We start from the raw sequence: 22,508 nt of genomic DNA, 5'->3' as shown, positions 1-22,508 counted from the left end.
GTTCCCACTGTCCCTCTGGGCACTGCAATCACACCAAGCACAGGAGCCGTAAGGAACTCCCAAGGTGGGAGGAGGTCCTGGCTGGTTTGGGATCAGCTGAGCTGTGCCTTTGCCCAAGCCTGCACTGACTCATGGGCATGAACACTTGACAAACCCGTGGGGCAAACGCTTCTCAGTGTGATGCTTTGCTGAAGTGGTGTGCCATCCCTCAGGCCTTCTTCTGCTTCATCTGGTGAGAAGTGTGCATGAGTGGCACAAAGCTGGGACTTGGTGGAGGACCAGCGTTCATGCCGTTTCCATGGTGACTAGCTGCTGAGTCCCTGCGCACTTGAGTAGTCAGGGAAGCGTGGGGGCTGGGGTCTAGGAGTCCATCCCATCAGGTCCAAATGTCACTGCGGTAGAAACCCAGGTGGTCTCGAGCTTTGAAGCTCACATGATGCCAAGGGCAGAGAGGGCCCACGGGCCTGCTGCCCTTCTGTGTTGAGCATGGGTCTTTCCCCCTTCACAGCTCAGTATGCTGTGACAAGGTCTACCTCTTCACAGAGACAGCCTCTCTCCCCTCCTTCAGCCTCATGTTTGAGACAAATGTCAAGAAAGAAGTGTTCTCCCACCTCCTTCCTGACTTTTCTTTCTCCTCTGATCCTCGGTTTTACGGTAGCGCCAAGGCTGCTGACAGGACTCCTGTGTCAGCATTAAGCATGCACCCTGGGGTCAGCAGAGTCACTCACAGAGACTTCCTGGGACAGAGCAGAGGGGAGGGGTAGAGAGACACACACACAGAGAGGCAGAGACACAGAGACACAGAGACAGAAACAGAAACACACACACATATATATGATAGATAGATGACAGTTATAGATGATAGATAGATGATAAGTAGATGATAGACAGACAGACAGGAAGCTAGGTAGACAGTTCGCTGGGTAAACTGGGGGAGTGTGGACCACTCCTCTCAGGAAGGGTTCTGCTGATTCTGAGACCCACCACCAGATACAGAAACCCTCCCCCACCACCTCCCATGTCCCGAATACATACCCAGGTCTAGGAGGGACCAAACCAAATCATTTCCTCTATTGAAGTTGACCATCTGTGGTGTTCTTGTTACAGTAACACAGAGCTGACTAAGGCAGGGACAAGCTGCTTACATTGTCACTCCAGAGTGTGCTAACAAATCTCAGCAAGATGAAGGATCTTATATACCTTGGGATTCAGTGTTTTTGTTTTTCCCCAATAACTTAAACTGAAATATAATCCCGTCTTTTCCTCGAGGAATGGTCATGAAAAGTTGGAGCCTGAAGTCTACCAACCCCTGGGTCAAACTAGAGCCTGGACGAACATTCTCTCCCATTAAGGAAACAGAGTCAGCTAGCCACAACTGTCTTCTTTGAAGCCACATGCTATAGTCCCCAGGGCCAACTCCCCTGAGCTTCTAGGAGCAGCCAGTCCTGGCAATGGCCTTGGAGCCTCAGGCACTGGTTAGTCAGGAACAGAGCTCTTGGGGAAAGAGAAAGAGTGTTCTCTGCAGGGCTGAGTGGTTAAGAGCACTGACTGCTCCTCCAGAGGTCCTGAGTTCAATTCTAGCAACCACATGGTGGCTCACAACCATCTGTAATGGGATCTGATGCCCCTTTCTGGTGTGTCTGAAGACAGTGACAGTGTACTCACATACATAAAAAAAAATAAATTAAAAAAAAAAGTGTTCTGCATACCTACAGACCCAGTGCCGTCGATGATGGCTGTCACGGTGGACAGGGCATGGGAGTTCCCCTTCAGACTCTTGTGAGTCCCCTGTGGGAGTGGAGGAGAATGACATAAAACACAGGCAGCTAAAAAGTGAGACATCATGGGCTGGAGACATGGCTCTGGGTAAGAGCACTGGCTGCTCTTCCAGAGGTCCTGAGATCAATTCCCAGCGACCACATGGTGGTTCACAACCATATGTCATGGGATCTGCTGCCCTCTTCTGGCTGCAGACATACAGAACACTGTATACATAATAAATGAATAAATCAAAAAAAAAAAAAGTGAGATATCGATTCACTCCGGACACACTCAATACACAGAACACTCTCCTTAGGAAGTCTACACCCTGCACCACTCTGAGTGAAGCTCCGTGGGTTTCTACATGACCGAAATCCTTCAAAATACTGGCCCGAGCCTATTTAGTTATTTGTGACTCTCTTATTTAGCCCCCACCAAATACAGTTAGGATCCCCCCTTGCACATTTTGTTTAGTCCGGTGTGGATCCTTCAAGTCTATTTCGTGGGCACAAAGCTGAGTCTGAACTCTCATGTCTATCCAAGGATAAGCTTCCTATGGGTAGGTTCAGAAACACACCTAACATCAGGGCCCAGCCAGGGCCAATCTGCTCTGCTGTCTTGCGTAGATGCCATGGGGTGGAAAGTACTGGTCAAAGCTCCATCCCTGTGCCTCTTAACTTGGCACCCTCTGTTGAGCACTCAGGGATAGGATTTATGGGAGGAGAGCCGAGGGAGGGTGGCTAGGGACAGGAGTTAGAAAACTCTCACACAGGCTCTCTGTGAACAAACTGAATGGCGTTTCACCCACAGAGGCAGTGCTGGCCCTGAGTGGGGGAAGCAGTGTGTGACTTACCAGGTCTGCAGAGACGGCTGTGGTGATCAGTGCGTAGGGCCCGCTGACCAGGGCTCCGCTGAGGAGCAACATGGCTGTGGAAAACAGGGAGCTCAGAACAACGAAGCCTGCTTGGCCCAGCAGTCCACAGGGAAGGGGCCTGTCTCACCTCACGGGGGCTATCTCCAGGGCACAGGACAGATGGCTTCTGTACATGTCCCTTCCCCTCAGCTGGCTCAGCTCATTTTCCTCTGGGTCACTGGCAGTGTTTTCTAGGTCACTTGTGACAAGACCCTCCCCCACCCTGTTCCCTCCAGTCTCCTTGGCTGGCTCTCTACCTTAAACGATGGCTTCCAGGGCTGTGGCCAATGCCCCCATGGCCCAGCTGAACAGCTCCTCCCCTAGGCCCTGGAGCACAGCATTGCCAGCCAGGTGGCCACTTAACTGCCACACCCATGCTAACTGTCACACCTGCAATGTTTAGGTTCATGCCCCGAAACAGGAGCCTGGCCTCCCCCAAAGACGGCCATGGGGCCATGTAGCAGCTTGTGTTCTCATGCTGGGTTACCCCAAAAACCTGTCTGCAGTGTCCTTCCCGTAGGACTAAAGGAAGCCTGTCCCCACTTGGTTTTTGACTAGTCAGTAAAGTTACCAGAGTCTTGTGTGTAGGTGTGTGTATGTATGTATGTGTGTATGTATGTGTGTATGTGTGTATGTATGTGTGTGGGGGTGTATGTGTGTGTATGTGTGTATATATGTGTGTATGTGTGTGGGGGTGTATATGTGTGTATGTGTATATGTATGTGTGTATGTGTGTATGTATGTGTGTGGGGGTGTATGTGTGTGTATGTGTGTATATATGTGTGTATGTGTGTATGTATGTGTGTGGGGGTGTATGTGTGTGTGTATGTATGTGTGTATATGTGTGTATGTATGTGTGTGTGTCTTTCTTTCAGGAATCTAGAACACTGGGTGATATCGAGAAGCCCCTGCCCACCCTTCCAGACCTTTAGAGCAGATTAACACTACCACAACAGGACCACATGGCTCACCCCAGTTTAAAGTCTCTAGATTAGCTGTGTGGGGAGGCTTCCTGTACTCACCTATGGTGGCTTCTAGGCCCATTTTGCTGACGGAGGAGAAGACATAGAGCTGCAGGGGTTAAGAACAAGGAAGGAGCAGCTCAGCACAGGCAACGGCAGGGCTGCCAGGAGCCTGTGGTTCAGAAACAGCCAAGGGGAACCTGACTGTCCAGCAGGCAGCTCTGGACCTTGGGAGAAAACCACAGGGTGGGACTCCCAAGTGCCCCGGGCTGGTGGCAGGACACTGAACAGTTCCCAACTCCTCATCTAAGGTCTGCAGTGACCTGCTTAAACACTGTACCCCAAGATGCCGACCTTCGAGCAATGAGGCCACGTTGCTAGTCATTTCAAAGATTTCTTTATAAAGCCTTAGGCCCAAGAAAACTCAGAACTAGGCCATGTTCTGGGGACAGTCACAGCCTTGGGAGGAGAGGTATGTGGACAAATATAATATGGTAACGGAATGGCCCCTCATCTCCAAACAGCAACGGCAGGCCACTACCACACTGGCTCCACACAGCCACACTGTGGGGTGATGCTGCTGCTACTCATGACCAGATGAGGAATCTGAGGCAGGGGAATTGCCTGGCCAAGGCTGTGAGCTTCTAAATGCTTGAAGAAGGATGGGCCTGGTATGACAGGGATTATTGAGCCTAGAATCGAGGGATGGCTCAGAGATCCTAAGGGACAGGCAGGAGTGTAACTGGAAAGGGGGCTAGAGATGGGTGTGAAGGGCACCCCATAAAGACAAACCCAGAGTGAGGGAGAAGCGTGGCACGTGCAGCCCAGGGGCTGAGGCAGGCAAGCACAGAGGCTCTAGCCAGGGAACCAGCTGGGTTTCTAGGGATGTGAATCTCAGGCACGGGACAGCAGTGGCTAGTGGAGACAGAAGTGACCGGCTGTAACCACCGGCAGAGCCGGGGCTCACCGTGGGCGCCGCGAGCAACAGCATCAGACCACAGGTGGAGGCTCGTTTCTCCAGACGGTCGGAGATCACGCCTGCCAGAATCCCACCTGTAACAGAGGGGGGGTGGGGTGGCTTCAGGAGCCGATGTCGGGCATGAGCTCCCCAAGGGAAACCAAGTCTCAGGGGCAAGAACAACAGCAACTGTCCCTGAGCCCATCCCTACTGGACATCCGAAATGGATTGGAGTCTGGCCTAGCAGGATGCGTCTAGTAAGGGCCATGGGAGTGACAGGCTGTCTAGGGGCAGGTTTTAGGGCCACCACAAAGCCCCTTCACCTGGTGGGTACTAATGTCATGGCCACCTGCCTGGGAGACCCATGTGTTGTTTCTGAGGGCAGCTGGCTCAAGGTCAGAGGTCAGAGGTGAGCTTCTTTCAAAGCAATGGCCAAAGTGCTCTTCCAGCATAAAAACTAACTTGTTGTTGTTGTTGTTTTTGTTTTTTTGAGACAAGGTCTTAGCCTCAAACTTGCCATCCTGCTGCCTCAGCTTCAGAGTGCTAAGTCACAGGAATGTCAGTCACCCAGCCTTAAAGTGAAGTTCTCCACAGAGCAAAGCAAACGGCCTTGAACTCACCGAAGATCCCACCCACGTCGAACAATGTGGACAGCTCCCCGGCTTTCTTGGCGTCCAGGTGATCTGTTGAATGACCAGCATGTGAGCCCATGAGGACATGTCGTGAGTGATTATCCATTCCACAGGGACCCATGGGGGACCCTGCTTCATGACCAGGATTTTACCACAAGTAATCACCTAAACTCAGATTTTAAAGGGATGTTGGCTGACACACCTTCTCCAAGTCTGGCACTGCCTGGCCTTCCACAGATGGCCTGTACTTGGCCACCATGTGTGTGTGTGTGTGTGTGTGTGTGTGTGTGTGTGTGTGTGAGCAATGTTCTTCTTGAGGGCAGGTAGTTCAAGGCCCTAGCAGGGATCCCGCAGAACAATGGTTCAGATGACTCAAGACAGTGGTGTCATGTGCTACCTGACCCAGTGGGGACCAGAGCCTTCTCATGCCTCAGTGGCAGGGCACTGCTACTTTATGTCTCTTTGTTTCCAGCTGGCTGGATGCTGGCCAGTCTGAGGAGACAACCGGGAAGCGCTTTGGCTGGCCTGACCCATCTTCCTCACCCTGAATGCTCCCTGCAAGGAACTGGGGTTGACTCAAACCAAGACTCAGACTGGGCATCCTGCAGTTTCGAGCTCTGGCCAAGACTGTTCTCTTGTGAAAGGGTGCATAGCCACTCACTCCCACAGACTAGACCCTGTTAGGAGTACTATGCACCTGTCAAGATGAGGTGGGGGTTGTTAGGCAGTGGGCCCTGAGGTCGCTCCTTGCAGCCTGCTCACCCACCCTCTTTCTTTCTGCAGCCTGTCCTTGTTAGTCATGTCCCAAGAAAGTCTCCCCCACCCACAACCCCGTTGCTGCCCCAGCTTCCGAAGCTGAGGTAACATTCCCTCAGGCTTTGGGTTTTGGTCAGCCTTGATGTGGCTTTATGACACCCCTTGGAATCAGAGTCTCTCATTCTCAAAGCCTTCTTTCCTATGCTGCCCCTGAAGGCCATGTGCTGGCCCAAAGCTGCGTCTACAAACCCTGCTCTTTTCCTTCCTTCCCCTGACTCACTGGCTCCTAAGGCCAAGGTGTCACCATGCGCACAGAACTTGCAATGGCCCTACTTGGTTCCCAAAAGCCACCAAGCCCCTTATCGATCTACACAGCAACAAAGCACAGTTATGTAGAACTATTTTTCTAGAAAATTCTATCACGAGCCACAGCTCCAGACATTCTTAGACTCTGGGAACCTGAGAGACTGTCAGCCCTCCCACAAATCAGAACACATCCCCGGACACAGTTTGTAGGTCAGATCTCAGCCCCCAGTGGCTGTGTTCCTGCTTGCTGGCTGACACGTTCTAAAACCCAACACGGCCCAGATTTAAACACAAGCAGGCTCCGAGAACAGCAGATGGACGATTACAACCAGAGCCACAAACTGTGTTCACCTTCACACTCTTTCCTATCTGCTGAGCCACACTGTCCCTCTCCAGTTACCATGTGTGGTCCCTGTGAGGTCTCTGGCCCAGCCAGAGGAAGGGAGTTCTGAGCAGTTAGTGCCCAGAATTGAACCTCCGTTCTGGCAAGCACTCACCTACGCTGGTGATGTACAGCGGGAGCCAGAACAGGAATGTGTAGCTGACCAGCTTAGCAAACAGCAGGCACAGAGAGAACTCGATCACACCCTGGAAGAGAGAGGCGTTGTCAACCCCGGCGTGGGGTTGGCAGTGGTGTTTCCAAGGTGTGACCCAGGACAAAGGGCTATCCCCCTGCAGTCGCCCTGTGTTTCTACAAGGTTCAGCCTCGCTCAGGGGAGACCATGAGAGGGAAGCAAGACCTAGGTGATCCAGAGCAGACTCCCCTGGCCTGACTACCTGGAAGGCAGAAACTCAATGTCCAACAAGAGCCACCGAGGATCCATATTGGTGAGGGAGCCATGCCGAATGATCGCTAGTGATTCCCTCCCAGAGGGACGCTCTTAAGACTCGGTTGGGGAGATGGCTCAGTACCTAGGAATACGGGCCCTACAAGTGTGGTCTGAGTTTAAATCCCCGGTTCCCACATAAAAAGCCAGGCACCGTTGTGTGTGTCTGTAACTCCAGCCCCGTGGAGTGAGACGGGCAGATCCCCAGGAGCTCACCGGTCAGCTAACTAGCCAAATCGGCAAGCCAGAGACACTGTTTCAAGGTAATAAGGTGGAGAGCAATAGATGAAGATACATTGGCTTTTTCCTCAGGCCTCCAAATGTGTGTACATATGCATAGTCATGTGTATACACCACACACACACATATACACACACTGAACCCTGCCCCCACCTTGGTATTTTTCTGGTTGTTACCGTGGAGGTATGGCAGCAGGGGAGGAGCCCAGGGATGGGTAAATAGAAGCTCGTTGTAGATGCTTATGCCAACCTGGGTAGGGGCAGGGGCAGGGCAAGGAGAAGGTTGGGTCAGGTCTCCAAAGCCTGTTTTGTCCACATTGCCCTGTGACTCGAACTTACATACTAGTCTGCTCCCCAACCAATGCTAGCAGAAGAATCTGAGGCAGCCATCTATAGCAGTAAGGTACCACAGCCATCTATAGCAGTAAGGTATCACAGCCATCTATAGCAGTAAGGTACCACAGCCATCTATAGCAGTAAGGTATCACAGAAGGGCTGCTGGCCAGTAGTAAAAACACATCTTTAGAAGTGACTTCCATCGAAAACTGCCATCTGCTGGTTGGCATGAAGCCTGCCCAGGAACCCAGGTCCCATACCTGTAAACTGTGTGATTGCTACCGAGAGCTAGGAAGCCCCAAATGCCAAAGCATAATCAGGTCCTGCCGTTTAAGACCTTAACATATTGCTGGTTAATCTGCAGCCTCTATTCCTTCATGCCTCTCCCTTCCTGTGGAATCACATCACCCTGGGAACTCAGACCCTCACTGTGCTATGAAATGGAGCAGGCTCAGTAGAGCCACACAGAACGGCGAGCGAGCACAGGTTGCCTCCCGTGTAGCACCCCACACCCTCAGAGAGCAAGTGGCTGGAGGACAGAGAGCCGAGAGGGACAGAAGGCATCATGGGTGTGGGCCCAGAGCAGCCAGCTTCCTATTTTTTTCAAGTGAGAAACATTTGTCAGATCTCATTTGTCTGTGAACGGAGCCACATTCTCCCCAGAGTGACCAGCCACACTGCCCATACAGGATGGGAAGACCTGGCCACAAACGCCACAGCCACACACTCCCCTTCCCATGGAAGTGTTCTCTTTATGACTGGCAGACTCACCGGGATCCTCAGGGCTCCTGTGAAGCTGATGGCGGCCATGCTGCCAGTCCCATCACCAGGGAGGACAACGATGTGGCTCGGGTGGAGGGGGCTCTTCCCGTCGGACAGCAGTAAGCACTGAAGCTCTGGGTCCTGGTCATGAAAGCAAAAGGGACAGACGTTACCAGGGGCATCTGGCTGAAGTGAGGCCGGAATTTTAAGGAAGTAAGATAGTGGGTTTCCTACACAAAGCCTTAGGAACATGTACTGGCTGGTTTTGTGTCAACTTGACACAAGCTGGAGTTATCACAGAGAAAGGAAACTCCCTTGAGGAAATGCCTCCATGAGATCCAGCTGTAAGGCATTTTCTCAACTAGTGATCAAGGAGGGAGGGCCTAGCCCATTGTGTGGTGCCATCCCTGGGCTGGTAGACCTGGGTTCTATAAGAAGGCAGGCTAGGGCAAGCTGAGGACTGGAGAGGTGGCTCAGTGGTTAAGAACACTGGCTGCTCTTCCAGAGGTCCTGAGTTCAATTCCCAGCAACCACATGGTGGCTCACAACCATCTGTCATGGGATCCAATGCCCTCTTCTGGCATGTGAAGGCATATGCAGCAGAGCACGCATACATTAAACTAAAACATTTTAAAAAATGGGATCTGATGCCCTCTTCTGGCACATGGATGTACATGCAGAAAGAGCAACTTTCAAGATTTAAAATAAACTTTTTTTTTTCTAAGCACACCTGTGTAGATATTGTATCTTGTACCCAAACATCTGGAAGATTCTGGTAATAGGAGAAGATGCCTATGCTAGGCATCGTCTTAGATATAATCAGATTAGATTCCCATTATGATCATTAATAGCAGATGTGTCTAGCCTGCTGCCCTGGGCTGACATATGGCCAAAGATAATTCAGAAACACGTCCAACACCACATATAGATATACTTAAAACACTGGTGGGTTTGCATGTGTGTGTGTGTGTGTGTGTGTGTGTGTGTGTGTGTGTGTGTGTGTGGTTTTGTGTGCTTGTTTGTTTGAACTCAATTACACAGTTCTCTGGCACAAACCTGGTTGATAAGAACATAGTTGAGCAGCCTAAAGGGACTGTTTACATATTCATCCGCATCTGAAGGATGCTTTCCTGGAAAGTGCGACGCTAAGGTCTAACCCAGTAGCATGGTCGCTGTCCTGAAGAACGATGTCATTTCATGGACTTGCTATGGAGGAATTCTCCCAGGGACGCTGGACCTTGCAAGGCGGTCCCAGCCTACAAACGCTCCCAGAAGCGGTGTTATTTTAAAATTTACACGCCAGTTCTGAGATTTGTGCCTTCTGAGACTGGGGACATCCCCAAGGGACAGACTTTGTGCTTACTGGAGCACAGCAGAGAAATCCCAGCTCTGCATGGAGTTCTAAGTCAGAGCAAGGGTGATGTAAGGAGGCTTCTCCTGAACGAACCGTGAATCCCGAGGGCTTAAAGAGAAGTGCTCCTAAATGCTTCAGGCGTGATGTGGGATCTAACAGCCACGGATGTATTTTGTTTCACTGTAATCCATGCAGGGTGAATTCAAACTACAGTACTTTTTTTTTTTTTTTTTTTTTTTTTTTAAGACAATGGGGTTGGAGAGAAGGCTCAGCGGTTAAGAGCCCTTGCCGCTTTAGCAGGTTCAGTTTCCAGCACTCAAATCGGACCCTCAAAAAATGCCGGTGACTTCAGCTCTAGGAATCCAACGCCCCCTCCTGGCCAAAGATTTGTGAACCGGAGAGCTATAAGAACTGGTCAACCAGAGAAAACTCTCCTGCAGGGACCACCTGGGAGTATCAAGTGCTCTAGGGTGCCACCTGCTGGGATGGGTTAAAACTGCAGACTCAAAAGGCTCTGACAGCAGTCAGGAGTCTACCCAAGCCTTTGGGGAAGGTTTATTCCCTTTGTAGGTTGCAAAGTTAGGTAGTGGTAGGTCTCCCAAAGCAAGCAAAGGGAGATGCTGTTTCCTTTTGGATTAACAAGGAACCACTGTATTTTGTTTTATTGTAACCCATGCAAGGTGAATTCAAACTACAGTACAATTTTTTTTTAAGATGATGGCTCAGCAGTTAAGAGCACTGACTGCTCTTCCAGAGGTCCTGAGTTCAATTCCCAGCAACCACATGGTGGCTCACAGCCATCTGTAATGGGATCTGATGCCCTCTTCTGTTGTGTCTGAAAACAGCTACAGTGTACTCATGAACATAAAATAAATACATCTTTGAAAAAGAAAGTTAAAACAAAATAACAAAACCAAGAAACCACTGAATGAGAGAAATCCTGGGGGCAGGGCAGAAGGGGGGCTACTGTCTCAGATTCTATATTAACTCGGTCACTTTACACACCCCTCACTGCCCCACTCTTGGTCACCCCCTCCCACCATCCTTCCCCCGCCTTCCCTCCCCTTCTCCTCTGAGCAAATGGGGGTCCACTGGGAATCCACCCACCCTGACACATGAAGTCTCTGTGAAGCCAGACGCATCCTCTCCCACTGAGGCCAGACATGGCAGCCCGGTTAGAAGAACATATCCCACGGATAGGCAGCAGCTGTTGGGATAGCCTTTGTTCCAGTTGTTCAGGACCCACATGAACAATTGGCACATCTGCATGCACATATGTGCACATGCACACAACATAAATACACACACACACACACACACACACACTTAAGTGAAAAGCCTCACTATGTTCACTTGGATGTGCCTATAGCACACTGTGGCCATGGGGATGGGAATGATGGCCAGCTCAAGGCAAGCATCACAAGCCCATGGGGACCAAAGGGGTTTCCCCTGCAGCTACACGTGGTCTCTGCATAAAGCCTCGAATCTGGCATGAGCAGCAGACAGGAGCACCTGGGGTCAGACTGGAAGACTCTGAGAAAGGGGACAACCAGGGGCTTCTGCCAAGCTCAGGGGACACCCTCCCACACACGTATGCTAACCCACGGCAGAGGCAAGGGCCCGGTCAAGACACCATGTGAGCAGGGTCTGTCCCTGACTGGTCAGTCCCCACTGTAGTCAGCTTAAATAAAGCTCCTGGGCTGCTGCGAACATGGCTTCTGAGAGGCAGCAAACAGACTTGCAGGGGGAAAAGAACGGGAAGAGGTCAGCGATACGCTACAGCCAGAGAGAGCCCTTTTCAGGTTAATCACCACGAGGGACAGAATGTCATCCTTCACGGTCACCACAGAGAAGCGCCACAGAGGCGCGAACATTAATCAGGATGTGGTCTTTAAAAATACAACTCGAGTAAGAGCAGAGATCCGTGCAGGCATGACCACCCTTTTGACATTGAAACACTACCCTGCCATCCACAAAGTCCACGTTCAAAAACCCATGCACCGAGCTGTATTTGTAACTATCCTGGGGTACGGTACAAACAGCTTCTGGGGTGCAGGGTGGACAGATAGATCGTCCTTGGCATCTCTGACTGGCCAGGGCTCAGATACTGCTGAGACCCATGTAAGCCTCAGCAAGCATTTGCCTGTGCCTTGCTTGCTAGATGGGAAATATGGACCTCAGCAAAGGTAGGCTTCCTGCAGTGTGGCTGCAGACATATCTAAGTGACTACCCACAGCCCCGACTCTCCGTAAAGTGCAAAGGCCAGGATGTATGGCGTATCATGCGTCTTTCTTCCCACACTCCAGATACCGCAAGTAAGTGTCTCTGGGTAATAAAGAAATGATATCGTACTTAATGCGCAGGTCCTTCTGGCAACCCGACTCCAAGATGAAATAAAACGGCTGTAACTTCAATGACTAAGACGGAGTCTACAATGCTCCAGGGGGTTCAGCCCAGGAACTCAGTGAATTATCTAAGAAACTGAAGCCAGAAAGGTTTCATAAGAGAAGAACATGGAGAAGGGCCAGGCATGGAGAAGGCATCTGGGCTTGTTCTAGGGGAGTACGAATCAGGAACCTAACACATTTGTGCCTCGGTTTCTTCATCTAGACAGTGGGAGAAAGCTGAGAGATGACCTTTTATGACATCTGCCACCTTTTCTTGGGCCTGTGATATAAATTCTTGTTATCACTTTGTACCCCCAGCTCTCTGTGTGCTGCTCCTCTTTCCCTGGGTACCCACACCTGCAATACCCACCTGTCATACAGCTGTGTTGCAGTGACACCTGCTGAAGCCAGCTGGAACAGCACCTGGAGTGCCAGGTGGCTGAGGTCTCTGCTCACTTCCTATCTGCATTGTTTCTTCAGCCCCTAACAACCCTGAGCAGCACTTTCTTCTAGTAAACAACTATAGGATGGATTATAATTAATTATTAATTAATTAATTAATGGATAATTTTCAGAGTTGATTTGAAGACCTATGAGTTTAGCTCATAGGTCCAGAGAAAGTCAACAAGGCTGATTCAAATACCCTTTAGGAATACAAGGAAACTCAATGGCTTAAAGATCCTGGATGTCTGAGACATGACTGAGGCCCAGGGACAGCCACTTGGCCCACAGGACTTAGAGATGAGTTTTGGATCTCCGAGGACATCCCAGTGGGTGGAAGCTGTGTGTTACTCACCAGAGGCCCGTTCTTTTCACTCTGTATGGTTTGCTTTTGTAGTCTAAATCTGTTTATGCCATTCTCAGAGGCTCTGGGATGCTGGAAAAAAAACCAAAAAACCACATTTAATTAGAGTTCTACAAGAATGCCTATACTGGGGCTGAAGAGATGGCTCAGCTAAGGACACTGGCTGTTCTTCCAGAGGACCTGGGTTCTATTCCCAGCAACCACCTAGTGGTTCACAACTATCTTAACTCTAGTTCCAGGGTATTCGATGTACTCTGCTACCATGAACGCTCATGAACACACACACACACACACACACACACACACACAGAGTGCATATGCATCCACAGAGGCAAATGTTTACACACTAAAAACCATATTGGTTTTGCGTATGTGAGCACACCATCTATGCCTTGAGACACACCAGAAGAGGGCATCATATCCCATTACAGATGGTTGTGAGCCACCATGTGGCTCCTGAGACTTGAATTCAGAAGAGCAGTCAGTGGTCTTAACCACCAAGCCAACTCTCCAACTCGTCAATACATTTTTTTTTTTAAATGAATAGCTCTTTCATCTCAGAAAAAAATTCTCAGGGGAAAAAAAATGTGGCAAACTACCAGAAATATGGTGCTGTTTCATGACTTTGAGAAAAGTGAGCTACTTCATTTAAAGCTGGCTGTTCAGGGGTCTGTGAGTCAGAGCCTTGTATCCGACGCTGACCTCAAACCCAGAATGTTCCTCACCTTCAGAGACAGCCCCCTCCAGGATACACACACACACACACACACACACACACACACACACATACAGAGAGAGAGAGAGAGAGAGAGAGAGAGAGAGAGATCTACTTGTCTTCGTGGATTTTTCCTCTTCTGGATGCTTTGCAGAGGGGTCAGGCTAGAGCTCAGCCGTCAAGCATTCATATAAATGGAACTATATTCACGCCTCGGCTTTCTGTGAATCGCTTCTTTAGTTCAGTAAAATGGCTTCCACAGAGCTTAATCTCTTCTATGGCCTGTTGATATTCCATGATTCTCTGGGTACGTTTCTAGTACACCCCCCTCCCCCGGGAGGTGTGTGAGCTCTGATCCCTCCACATTCACACCACCACCCTGTGGGTTTGGCCAAGTCCCCTGATGCCCGCTCACACCAAGTGTCGAGACACCTACATCCTGCCCATCCTGCGCGCCTTTTTCAGAACAAATATCTGCTCTGGTCCTCTGACCCTGCGTGTCCTTGGCCGTCTAGTTAGTAGTCTAGATGTGTGTGTGTGTGGGGGGGGGTCTTGCCCATACACAATCTGTAAATATTTGCCCCCATCCTGTGGGACTGCCTCATTTGAAACCCTAAAGTCTTGATTTCTGATGAAGCCTAGTTGACATGTTTTCCCCCTTTGGCTCTATGTTATGGCTGTGCACAGCCCCACCCCCCATGTGTTGAAGATGAACCCTACTGTGAAACATTAAGAGAACAGAAATAGCAGCTGTTCTGTTTATGGTTCCTTCCCAGCTTGCCACAGAGCCCTCAGGGCAGCTGAGCTCTGTGAGACCCTGGTGACTTGCTCAGAGATCTGAAAAGGAGAAAATGAAGATGTGCTTTGGCCTTTTTAGTCAAGATTGTGTATAGCAAGAGGATCAGTGAGACTCAGTCCTACCTCACACACATGCCAGCAGGAGACACGGGACCTTGTGCCTGGCCTGGTCCCCTGTCTGTCTGGAGCTGGCTATGAGGAAGAAGCCACTTTCTGAAGCCACTTCTGAAGGCGTGGCTACAGCTGTCCAAAGAGACAGGTGTTCTCATGTGCAAGTGAGTATCCAGGTTCTTCTGTGTCTAGAGCTTGGCCCCTACCATGTGACTCACGGAGGCCTCAGATCACCATGGAAACATCACCTGCTCTGTGAACTTGAAATCTACGCTTCATCGTGGAAATGTCTTTGAGAACACTTCCGTATACCATCCGCGGTTACTTCTCCACAATGTAGTTAGTTTTGTTTTTGGTTAATAAAGTGTCAGAATGCTCCCCCACCATACATACACATGAAGCCTGTGGGCTGTTAAGCCTCACTAGGAAGAGGCTCTGGTGCCCCCTGCTGCACAATCCTGGGACTGTCCCTAAAGCAAGGAGCTGCTTGATACTCTAACACTTGATAGGGCAGAGGGTAAACAGGTAGAGGGGATTTTGTGGGAGCCACCGAGGGATGTCAGGCCAGGCTGTGGTGACATATTTCAGGCAGCCTCTGCAGGTAGAGCTGAGACTTAGGAGCTGGAAGGGCTGAGTGGGTGGTGACAGCTGAGACAGACTGTTGTCATATGTGAGGCCGAAGCCAGCCTTTCCTTGCTGGCAGTGTGGGCTGTGTAGAGGACCAGGCTGTACTGGGAGGTAACAGGAAATACAGGAGTTCTCACCGTGGGGAGGGTGGAGGAGCACTTGATGTCCTTTGGGTCTGAAAGAGCAAACAGGAGACGGGTAACTGAGCATTGCTGCCACAGCAAAGGAACCTGACAATGGAGCCCTCAGCAGCCCTCAGGGTGCGGCTAGCCACGGACCGTTCTCCACCCGGCCGGTCGGTGTTCCTGCTAAGGTTTAGGGCCTCTTCCCACAAAGATGGTGACAGAGGAGGAAGCTGTGGGACTTGCTGTGTGTGCTTCCTTACTGCAGCTTTTATGGGCTGTATGTCCTTGAATGCACGTCATAAGGTCCATTTGAAGAGAACAAGATGCCATCTGGAGCTCCCCTTACTAACTAAACAGAGGCTTAAGGAAAAAAGACGGCCCAGGCCAAGGGGCTGGCGAGGGGAATGGCTCTCCTCCCATTCTCCCACCGACCTCCGATGGGCGCCTGGCAGCCCGAGGGTATGAACACGTCAGGACCTCAATAGCATGGGGAGTCGGCTTGAGCCGAGGGCACGGTGGACCCTTGGAGTGGGGAGACAGACGCAAAAGTATGAGAAGGGCACTGGAGCACCGTCAGAACAGCCTTTGTAACGGATGATGAATTTCTCAGAAATAAAAGCGAGCGGAGATCAGATGCCTTCCTGGAGGAAACGGGAAGCTGGTGTCGCTTCCGATGCCACGAAAAGACTCTCCCCTGTCTGTCCTGTCACCTGAAACTTACCTGGTGTTCTTCATTCAGCTCCCCTAACAAACAGCAGCTTGTCCCTGAACCCCGTGAACTTGAGCGTATGCGGGAGAATGGCCCTGGGGTCAGGCATGGTATCAGGGAGGCAGGCAGCATTCTACCTGGGACAGTCCCTGCCTGCCACCCAGGAAAGTGCCCCAGTTATGACAGATGAAGGAAAAGGGAGAAAGAGGGTCTTAACCCCAAGGCAGGGAGCAGGGCCAAGCTCAGATCTTTATGTTAGAGAGAGATGACCTCAGGCATGGGTGGGACAATACAGAGGTTGAGGGGAGCTGTTCTAAACAGCAAAGTTGAGACCGAGCACCAGGCCCTGGAGACAGCCTTGCAGAGTTCAGGGGAAAAGGAGCCACCGGGCGCTTCACAGGTCTGTGGCCTGGGTCACGAATGGGGACAGGCCACATACTTCAGTGAGGTGCGCAAAAGAAGCAGAAGTGGGAACCAGGGGCGGGAGATGGCTAATAAGGCAGAGCCGCTGGTGTGGACAGAGTTTGGGGGCATCCCTCACATCAGGAGAGCAAAGTGTGGAAGGAGGCATGGAAATGATCAGAACAGAAAGCTTGGCAGCAACCACCAAAGGCTTACCTATCTAATAAGAAAACCCGGGAACTGGGAGGGAGGCGTGAACACAGTACAGGGGCCAATGCTGAGACCAGGCTTGGGTTCCAGTTTTGTCTCTCTGCCCTAGCACTAGGGTACCTAACTATCGCCAGCAACCATGTTCCTGAACAAAGCCAAGAAGGACCGGGTAGGCGGGAGGCACAGGCCAGCTTGTGAGGATCCGTCCTGACCGTGTCTGCTCTGGGAAGACTTCTCAGAGAAACAAGCAATGCCGGGCGGGTCTGTGGCTTCCAGGCCTAGTCAGCTGGCTGGAAGGCTATGTGGGCCTAAGCGGAGCTGTCTACTCTAGGGCAAAAGAGGAAGAACAGCACAAAGGGGACGGGGTTGGGCCTCACAGGAAGGAGGTCAGTAAAGAAAAGGTGAGAACACAGAGTCTCTGTTACCGATAATCCTGCTCTGAGTGGGGATAACACGCTGTCCCGGATGACCAACCGTAAATGACAACATCTACCCTCTCCAGCCACCACCATGCCCTCTGCTCTCCCCCTTCCCCTCCTTACCCAGAACCAGCTCCCCCCATCAGTTAGTGTGGAGAACATGTTCCCTGGGGACTCTGGAAGTGGGACAGGGTGGACACGGGGCCTGGAGCCTCAGTGAGGAAGCACTGTCACTCTCCAGGTGTGTGGTATCAGATCAATGCCTGGGGAAGGGGAAGGGACAAGGCCCAGGAAGGCAGCTGGTACAATGGCCTTTCTGAGAACTCCAGTGACATACCAGTTAGTTAACCAGTTGCCTAAGTACAGAAGCCACGAGGCCCTGCCTGTCCCACAGTGTATCTGCCTGCCAGCCGGCATGCCATTTCCTGGGCCTCCGGAGGTCACTGTGAAATGGGTTTAACTAACAAGTTCTTTTCCTGGGCAAAGAACAACTCTGGACAGTGTGGAAGCTGAGGGCTTGAGGCAAGGTCAGTGGATACAGAGTAGAGAGAACTGAGGGTACCAGAGCCGTGGGCTTTGGTCTTGCTTCAAGGGAAAAAAAAGGGCCAGCCTCATTTATGAGACCAGGATGAAGGTCTTAAGGGCCTGGCTCCTCAACCGCAGCATGGCTGCTGAAACCTTTCGCTTGCAGGTCCTTTGCTTTTTTAAAGAAAAAAAAAAAATCACTTTCAAAATTTGTTAAGTCAGAAGTCCGGGACTGACCGGAATAGAACACGGACTTCATTTTTCCTGTGGACCCTTTACCTAGTAAGATATCAGTCTTTAAGCCACACCACGGTTTTATGACACTGTCTGAGACAGGGCTGGTTGCTGTACACAAGCTGGCAAAGTCCACGTCGCCGTGTGGAGGTGGCGGGTTGCGCAGGTGCAGGCACCAAGGGTTGGGCCTGTGCCCTCCGGTGGGTTCTGAGGGGGATCTGAGAGTCTTTGGCGGTGCTAAGTGAAGGGTGGGGGCAGGAAGATGAGGGGAAGGAATTTCGACAGGAAGCTGGGAAAGAGCAGAAAACTGAGCAAGACCAAGAGTGAACGGGCTGTCGGGGAACTCTGTACAGGGCCTGGCTACCCAGGGTGGATACCGGACACGCACCCACAGCACTGGAGTCCACATTAACAAACCCGCTGGCAAGACTCAGGCGGCCATGTCTACGGCCACGTATACTTACGTTCGATGAGAAAGAGAAAGCACATTATCCCCATGGCTGCGACGATGGCTCCGGGCACGATAAATGACAGGCCCCAGCACGTAGACACCCAGTAGCCGGCAATCAAGGACCCCAGAATGTTTCCCACGGAGGTGTGGGAGTTCCAAATCCCCATGATCAGGCCACGCCTACAACACAGCATGATGGGACAGTGAGCAGTGTGGGAGCGCCAAAATGAGACCGGCTTGCAGGGCAAGAGCGAGTACCGACCTAGGGTGCAATAGTGGGTGGAGCTGGGGGGGGGGGGACAGGAGGACGTACAGAGGAACCAGCGTGACCCTGAGGAGCAAGACTGCCGATGCTCCGTGGAGAACCACGTCTCGGCCTGCATCAGTACGCAGCTCAACGCTACTCAGAGATCCTTGAGTTTACGCCGCAAAGAGGCGCAAGGGTTTTCCTTACAATTCTTGGAAGGTAGAGGATTTCAAGCGGTGCCTCCACAAACACGGTAGTCGGCTGACTATCTCGGTGACAGAAGCTCACACTGGTGCCCGTGCCAAATGACTAAAACGAGCGTTCTAAAATTGGGCTTCTGAGTCCATCTCCCATTTTAGCCTCTCCATCTCGGGTGGCGTCTCTATGGTTACTTAACCTCAGCTAAGCAAGGCCAGGACTACAAGTGACTGCACCATTGTACTTAGATCACCAGAACCGGCTCAGGCCTGCTAATTATGGACTGGGTGACCTCTGCCAGAATCTCTCAAACTCCACGGCCAGATTCAGGCTCCAACTCAAGTGGGGTCCCCAGACTCTCTCTGTCCCACAAGTGTGAGGGAAACTGAGGCCACACAGCTCTCAGGTGTGGAGTCTGGGGTCACACACTACCTGCCTAAGTGGCCAAGGGGAAGGGCTGGGTTCTGTGGGGACAGAGGCTGTAGCCCCATGGCAACGATGGTGGCTCCATCTTGAAGATTTCAGTACATTGCTTCCAAGAAGAGCCTCATTAAAGTTCCTGAAATAGGCTGAAAGAAAACTTGAACATAATGTGGTCTAGTTCCCATCTGAATCTGTTGTGTGTGTGTTGGGGGGAGGGGGGAGGCAGGGAGAAATGTTGGAAATGGGCCATCATTTTCCTCACCTTCCTTTTCCAAACCAGTTGCTGAGGCAGGTGACGACACTGGGCCAGCCCGTGGTCTGCACCAGTCCGTTAATGATCTGTGGGGAGAAAAGGAAGCTCACGAAGGGGAGAGGCTAGTCCCACCCCATCCTCCCTGTGCGGGGGCTCCCACTTTCTCTCACCACCAGTGGTGAGATGTAAGGTTTATATTTACATAGAGCTCAAGCTATGAAATGTAATATATATATATATATATATATATATATATATATATATATATAGTTCATGGATATAAAACATGTAGAAACATGGATATACTATAAAGTATAGATAAACCAGGCATAGCAGTGCAAGGACCATCATCTCTGCCGCTGGGGAGGGGCGTCTGACATCTGTCTGGGTAATATAAGAAGATCCCATCTCAAAAAATTGTGGAGAGCTTTGGGCCCGCTTGGCAGGAATTTGACATTGGGTCAGGACAGGGAAATAAGCTCAGGCAGGAATCTGATTTTAGGCTAAAACAAAGAAGCAGGCTTGAGACAAGAACAGGATTTTGGGCTAGAACAGGGAAGTAGGCTCAGATACTGATAAACCCTTAGAAAAATGATCCCGGGACTTTGTTCATTGTCTTGCTTGTTCCCTTAACCTAGGACTGACCTTATTACTTGCATGTAATTAAAATGGTATAAAAGCAGATTGGGACAAAATAAACCCGGCTCAGCCTCAGAACTTGCTGGAGTTGTGCTACAAAGTTGTCTGATTGTCCTTTTTTAATCCTTGCTCCTGCGCTGGAGAACCTGTTGACTGGCTGGGCTGGCTTGGTCAAAAAATAAAATAACACATGCTTGAGTGTGCGTGTATGTGCACACATACAGGTATGCACACCCAAATGCACATGTACACATGTAAAAAACCAACTCAAACCTTACATGGTGGCTCACACCTATAACCCCAGTACTAAAGGGGGATGACACATATCAGACTTTGCCCCCCCTCCCACAAAATTAAAAATAAAGCCAACCCAACCAGGACGCACAGCCAGGAATGTTCTGCTGATAGACAGGTGGGGTTCAAACATCCCAGATTCCTTAGAATCTAAACATTCTGTAAAGACAAGAACTTTTCTTCTTATAGACAGGTTTATAAACTGCTACAGATTCAGTCTGGAATTGGCACGTGTTCCCCTGACTGCCCATGAAGAATATTTCTCCTCAGACGCCAACGCAGCCTTGACCCAGCCCTGGCATGCGTTCCCACCCTCTCCAGGATGTTTGTTGGAGAGCAGGTGTTAGGCCTGCATTTAACAGAGGAACCAGTACCAGGAGGCTCACTCTGGTGTCATTAGAACTTTTTGTCATAGCAAAAAGCCCAGCCCAGTGCCCAGCTGTCTCACTGGAGAAATAGGTCCTTCAGGAGGCGCGCACAGGGCAGCACGTGCCCTCCTACTGCCGTTCCTGGATCTGCAGCTCAGTCTTTATTCAAGGAGCATGATGGGACTCTGGAATCTTTCTTTCCCTTCTAACTTTGCATACCATTACAGTCTGAGGCTTCTGCAACCAGGGAGTCAAGGCAGAAGGACCTAATGCAGTGTTGGGCCTACAATGGCTGCACCCATACCAGATAGTCAATGGCCTCTAGGCAGCGTAACAACAGGAGATACTAGAAACAATCTAGAGGTGGCTGGCAGGCTACAGGAAGGTGTGCACTGGATGGATGTGAGACCTAGGCCACAAATGCAAGGGACTTGAATGGCTGAGGACACTGGCAACCGGGGGTAAATGCGAGTTTGTAATAAAGCGGCTGGACTTTTATTGAGCTCCGTGGCACAGTCGTGAAAACCAAAAATCAAACAAGAGTCGCTTTGGTTTCCTATCACACCTCCCCACCCTTGGCCCCACGGAGCAGTTAGTTGGCCAGCCCCATTTCTCTTACGAGTCAATATTTGCCCACAGGATTGAGGGCAGAAGCTAAGAGGTGCCACAAAGGCTGGGCCCTCAAGGAGGGCAAGGCTGGGCTTCTGGGAGCACTTTTACACACGGCACCTCTCCTTTCTCCCTGGCTCTGCAGCGAAGGAAGGCTTCATACCCCTACTCTACCGGCAGTGGCTCCAAGCCAACCCTTCCTTCTACTCTGGCCACCCCCATGGCCACTTTGGTGTGATCGTTAGTGCTTCCTACTCACTGACCTGCCAGGATGACAGCTCCTAAAACAGGAAATAAGCATCCAGGAGCTAAAGAACAAGGAGGAGGACCTTCCAATGCCAACCTTGATGGTGGAGGGGCGCTGTCCGGCCCCTCATTAGCCATCTGTTCTCTTAGTAGGCTTTGGGATCTGAACTTGCCTTCCTGGAACAGGCCCTTACCTGGGTCACCACGTAGAATCCCAGGCTGTGGATGTCGTAGAAATAGCCCAAACCGAACAGGGCTGTGAAGGCGCCACTGGCCAGCATCCCAAAAGTCAGGTAATACCTAATCGGCAGGCGTTCCCCTATTATACCACTGAGGTGACAAGGAAAGAGACAGACGTGAGAAAACAGCGTAGCACACAACCAACAGCCAACAGCTCCGGCCACGTCTCCCGGACGTCCGGCCATCTATTCTGCCTGCTTCTAGACCGCTGAGCCCCACCACAGAAGACTGGGCAGGAATGTCGCCCTGTGGAGCTCACTTAGTACCAGGGGACCCCCTTCAGTCTTATTTTTCATTAAAACAAACAAATAAAATTCTCATTTATTTCTCATTAAAAAACAGAAAAACCACTAACTGTCCAACAATAAAGTCTGAAATTCACACCAATGCTGCCTCTTAGAGCGGGACTTGGCCTGCTCGTGAAGCCTTTTCTACCGACAACACAGAGTTAGTGCACAGAGCTGTTTAAAAAGGTCAGTGTGCAGGCTGGAGAGATGGCTCAGTGGTTAAGAACACTGACTGCTCTTCCAGAGGTCCTGAGTTCAAATCCCAGCAACCACATGGTGGCGCACAGCCATCTGTAATGGGATCTGATGCCCTCTCTGGTGTGTCTGAAGACAGATACAGTGTGCTTATATACAATAAATAAATAATTATTAAAAAAAAA

The 22,508-nt window shown here is 50.8% G+C and overlaps 1 protein-coding gene across 3 annotated transcripts in view; it reads right to left on the bottom strand.

The window, feature by feature from the left end:
• SLC37A1 (solute carrier family 37 member 1) overlaps positions 1–22,508 on the bottom strand; it is a 64,381-nt gene that overhangs the window by 6,701 nt on the left and 35,172 nt on the right. For all 3 annotated transcript variants that reach the window (XM_080937576.1, XM_080937575.1, XM_080937574.1), the window contains exons 6-17: positions 21,796–21,931; positions 19,455–19,531; positions 18,338–18,504; positions 15,387–15,424; positions 12,990–13,070; positions 8,462–8,593; positions 6,786–6,876; positions 5,215–5,277; positions 4,604–4,689; positions 3,697–3,745; positions 2,615–2,688; positions 1,710–1,788 (exon numbers count right to left, since the gene is read on the bottom strand). In XM_080937576.1, coding sequence (XP_080793702.1) covers positions 1,710–1,788; positions 2,615–2,688; positions 3,697–3,745; positions 4,604–4,689; positions 5,215–5,277; positions 6,786–6,876; positions 8,462–8,593; positions 12,990–13,070; positions 15,387–15,424; positions 18,338–18,504; positions 19,455–19,531; positions 21,796–21,931 — 1,073 coding nt within the window. The remainder of the gene's footprint in view (positions 1–1,709; positions 1,789–2,614; positions 2,689–3,696; positions 3,746–4,603; positions 4,690–5,214; positions 5,278–6,785; positions 6,877–8,461; positions 8,594–12,989; positions 13,071–15,386; positions 15,425–18,337; positions 18,505–19,454; positions 19,532–21,795; positions 21,932–22,508) is intronic.

Source organism: Micromys minutus, assembly GCF_963924665.1.
Source record: "Micromys minutus genome assembly, chromosome: 25".
Classification (NCBI taxonomy): Eukaryota; Metazoa; Chordata; class Mammalia; order Rodentia; family Muridae; genus Micromys; species Micromys minutus.
Note: the sequence above shows the minus strand (reverse complement) of the source record. Positions and strands in the feature narration are given on the sequence as shown.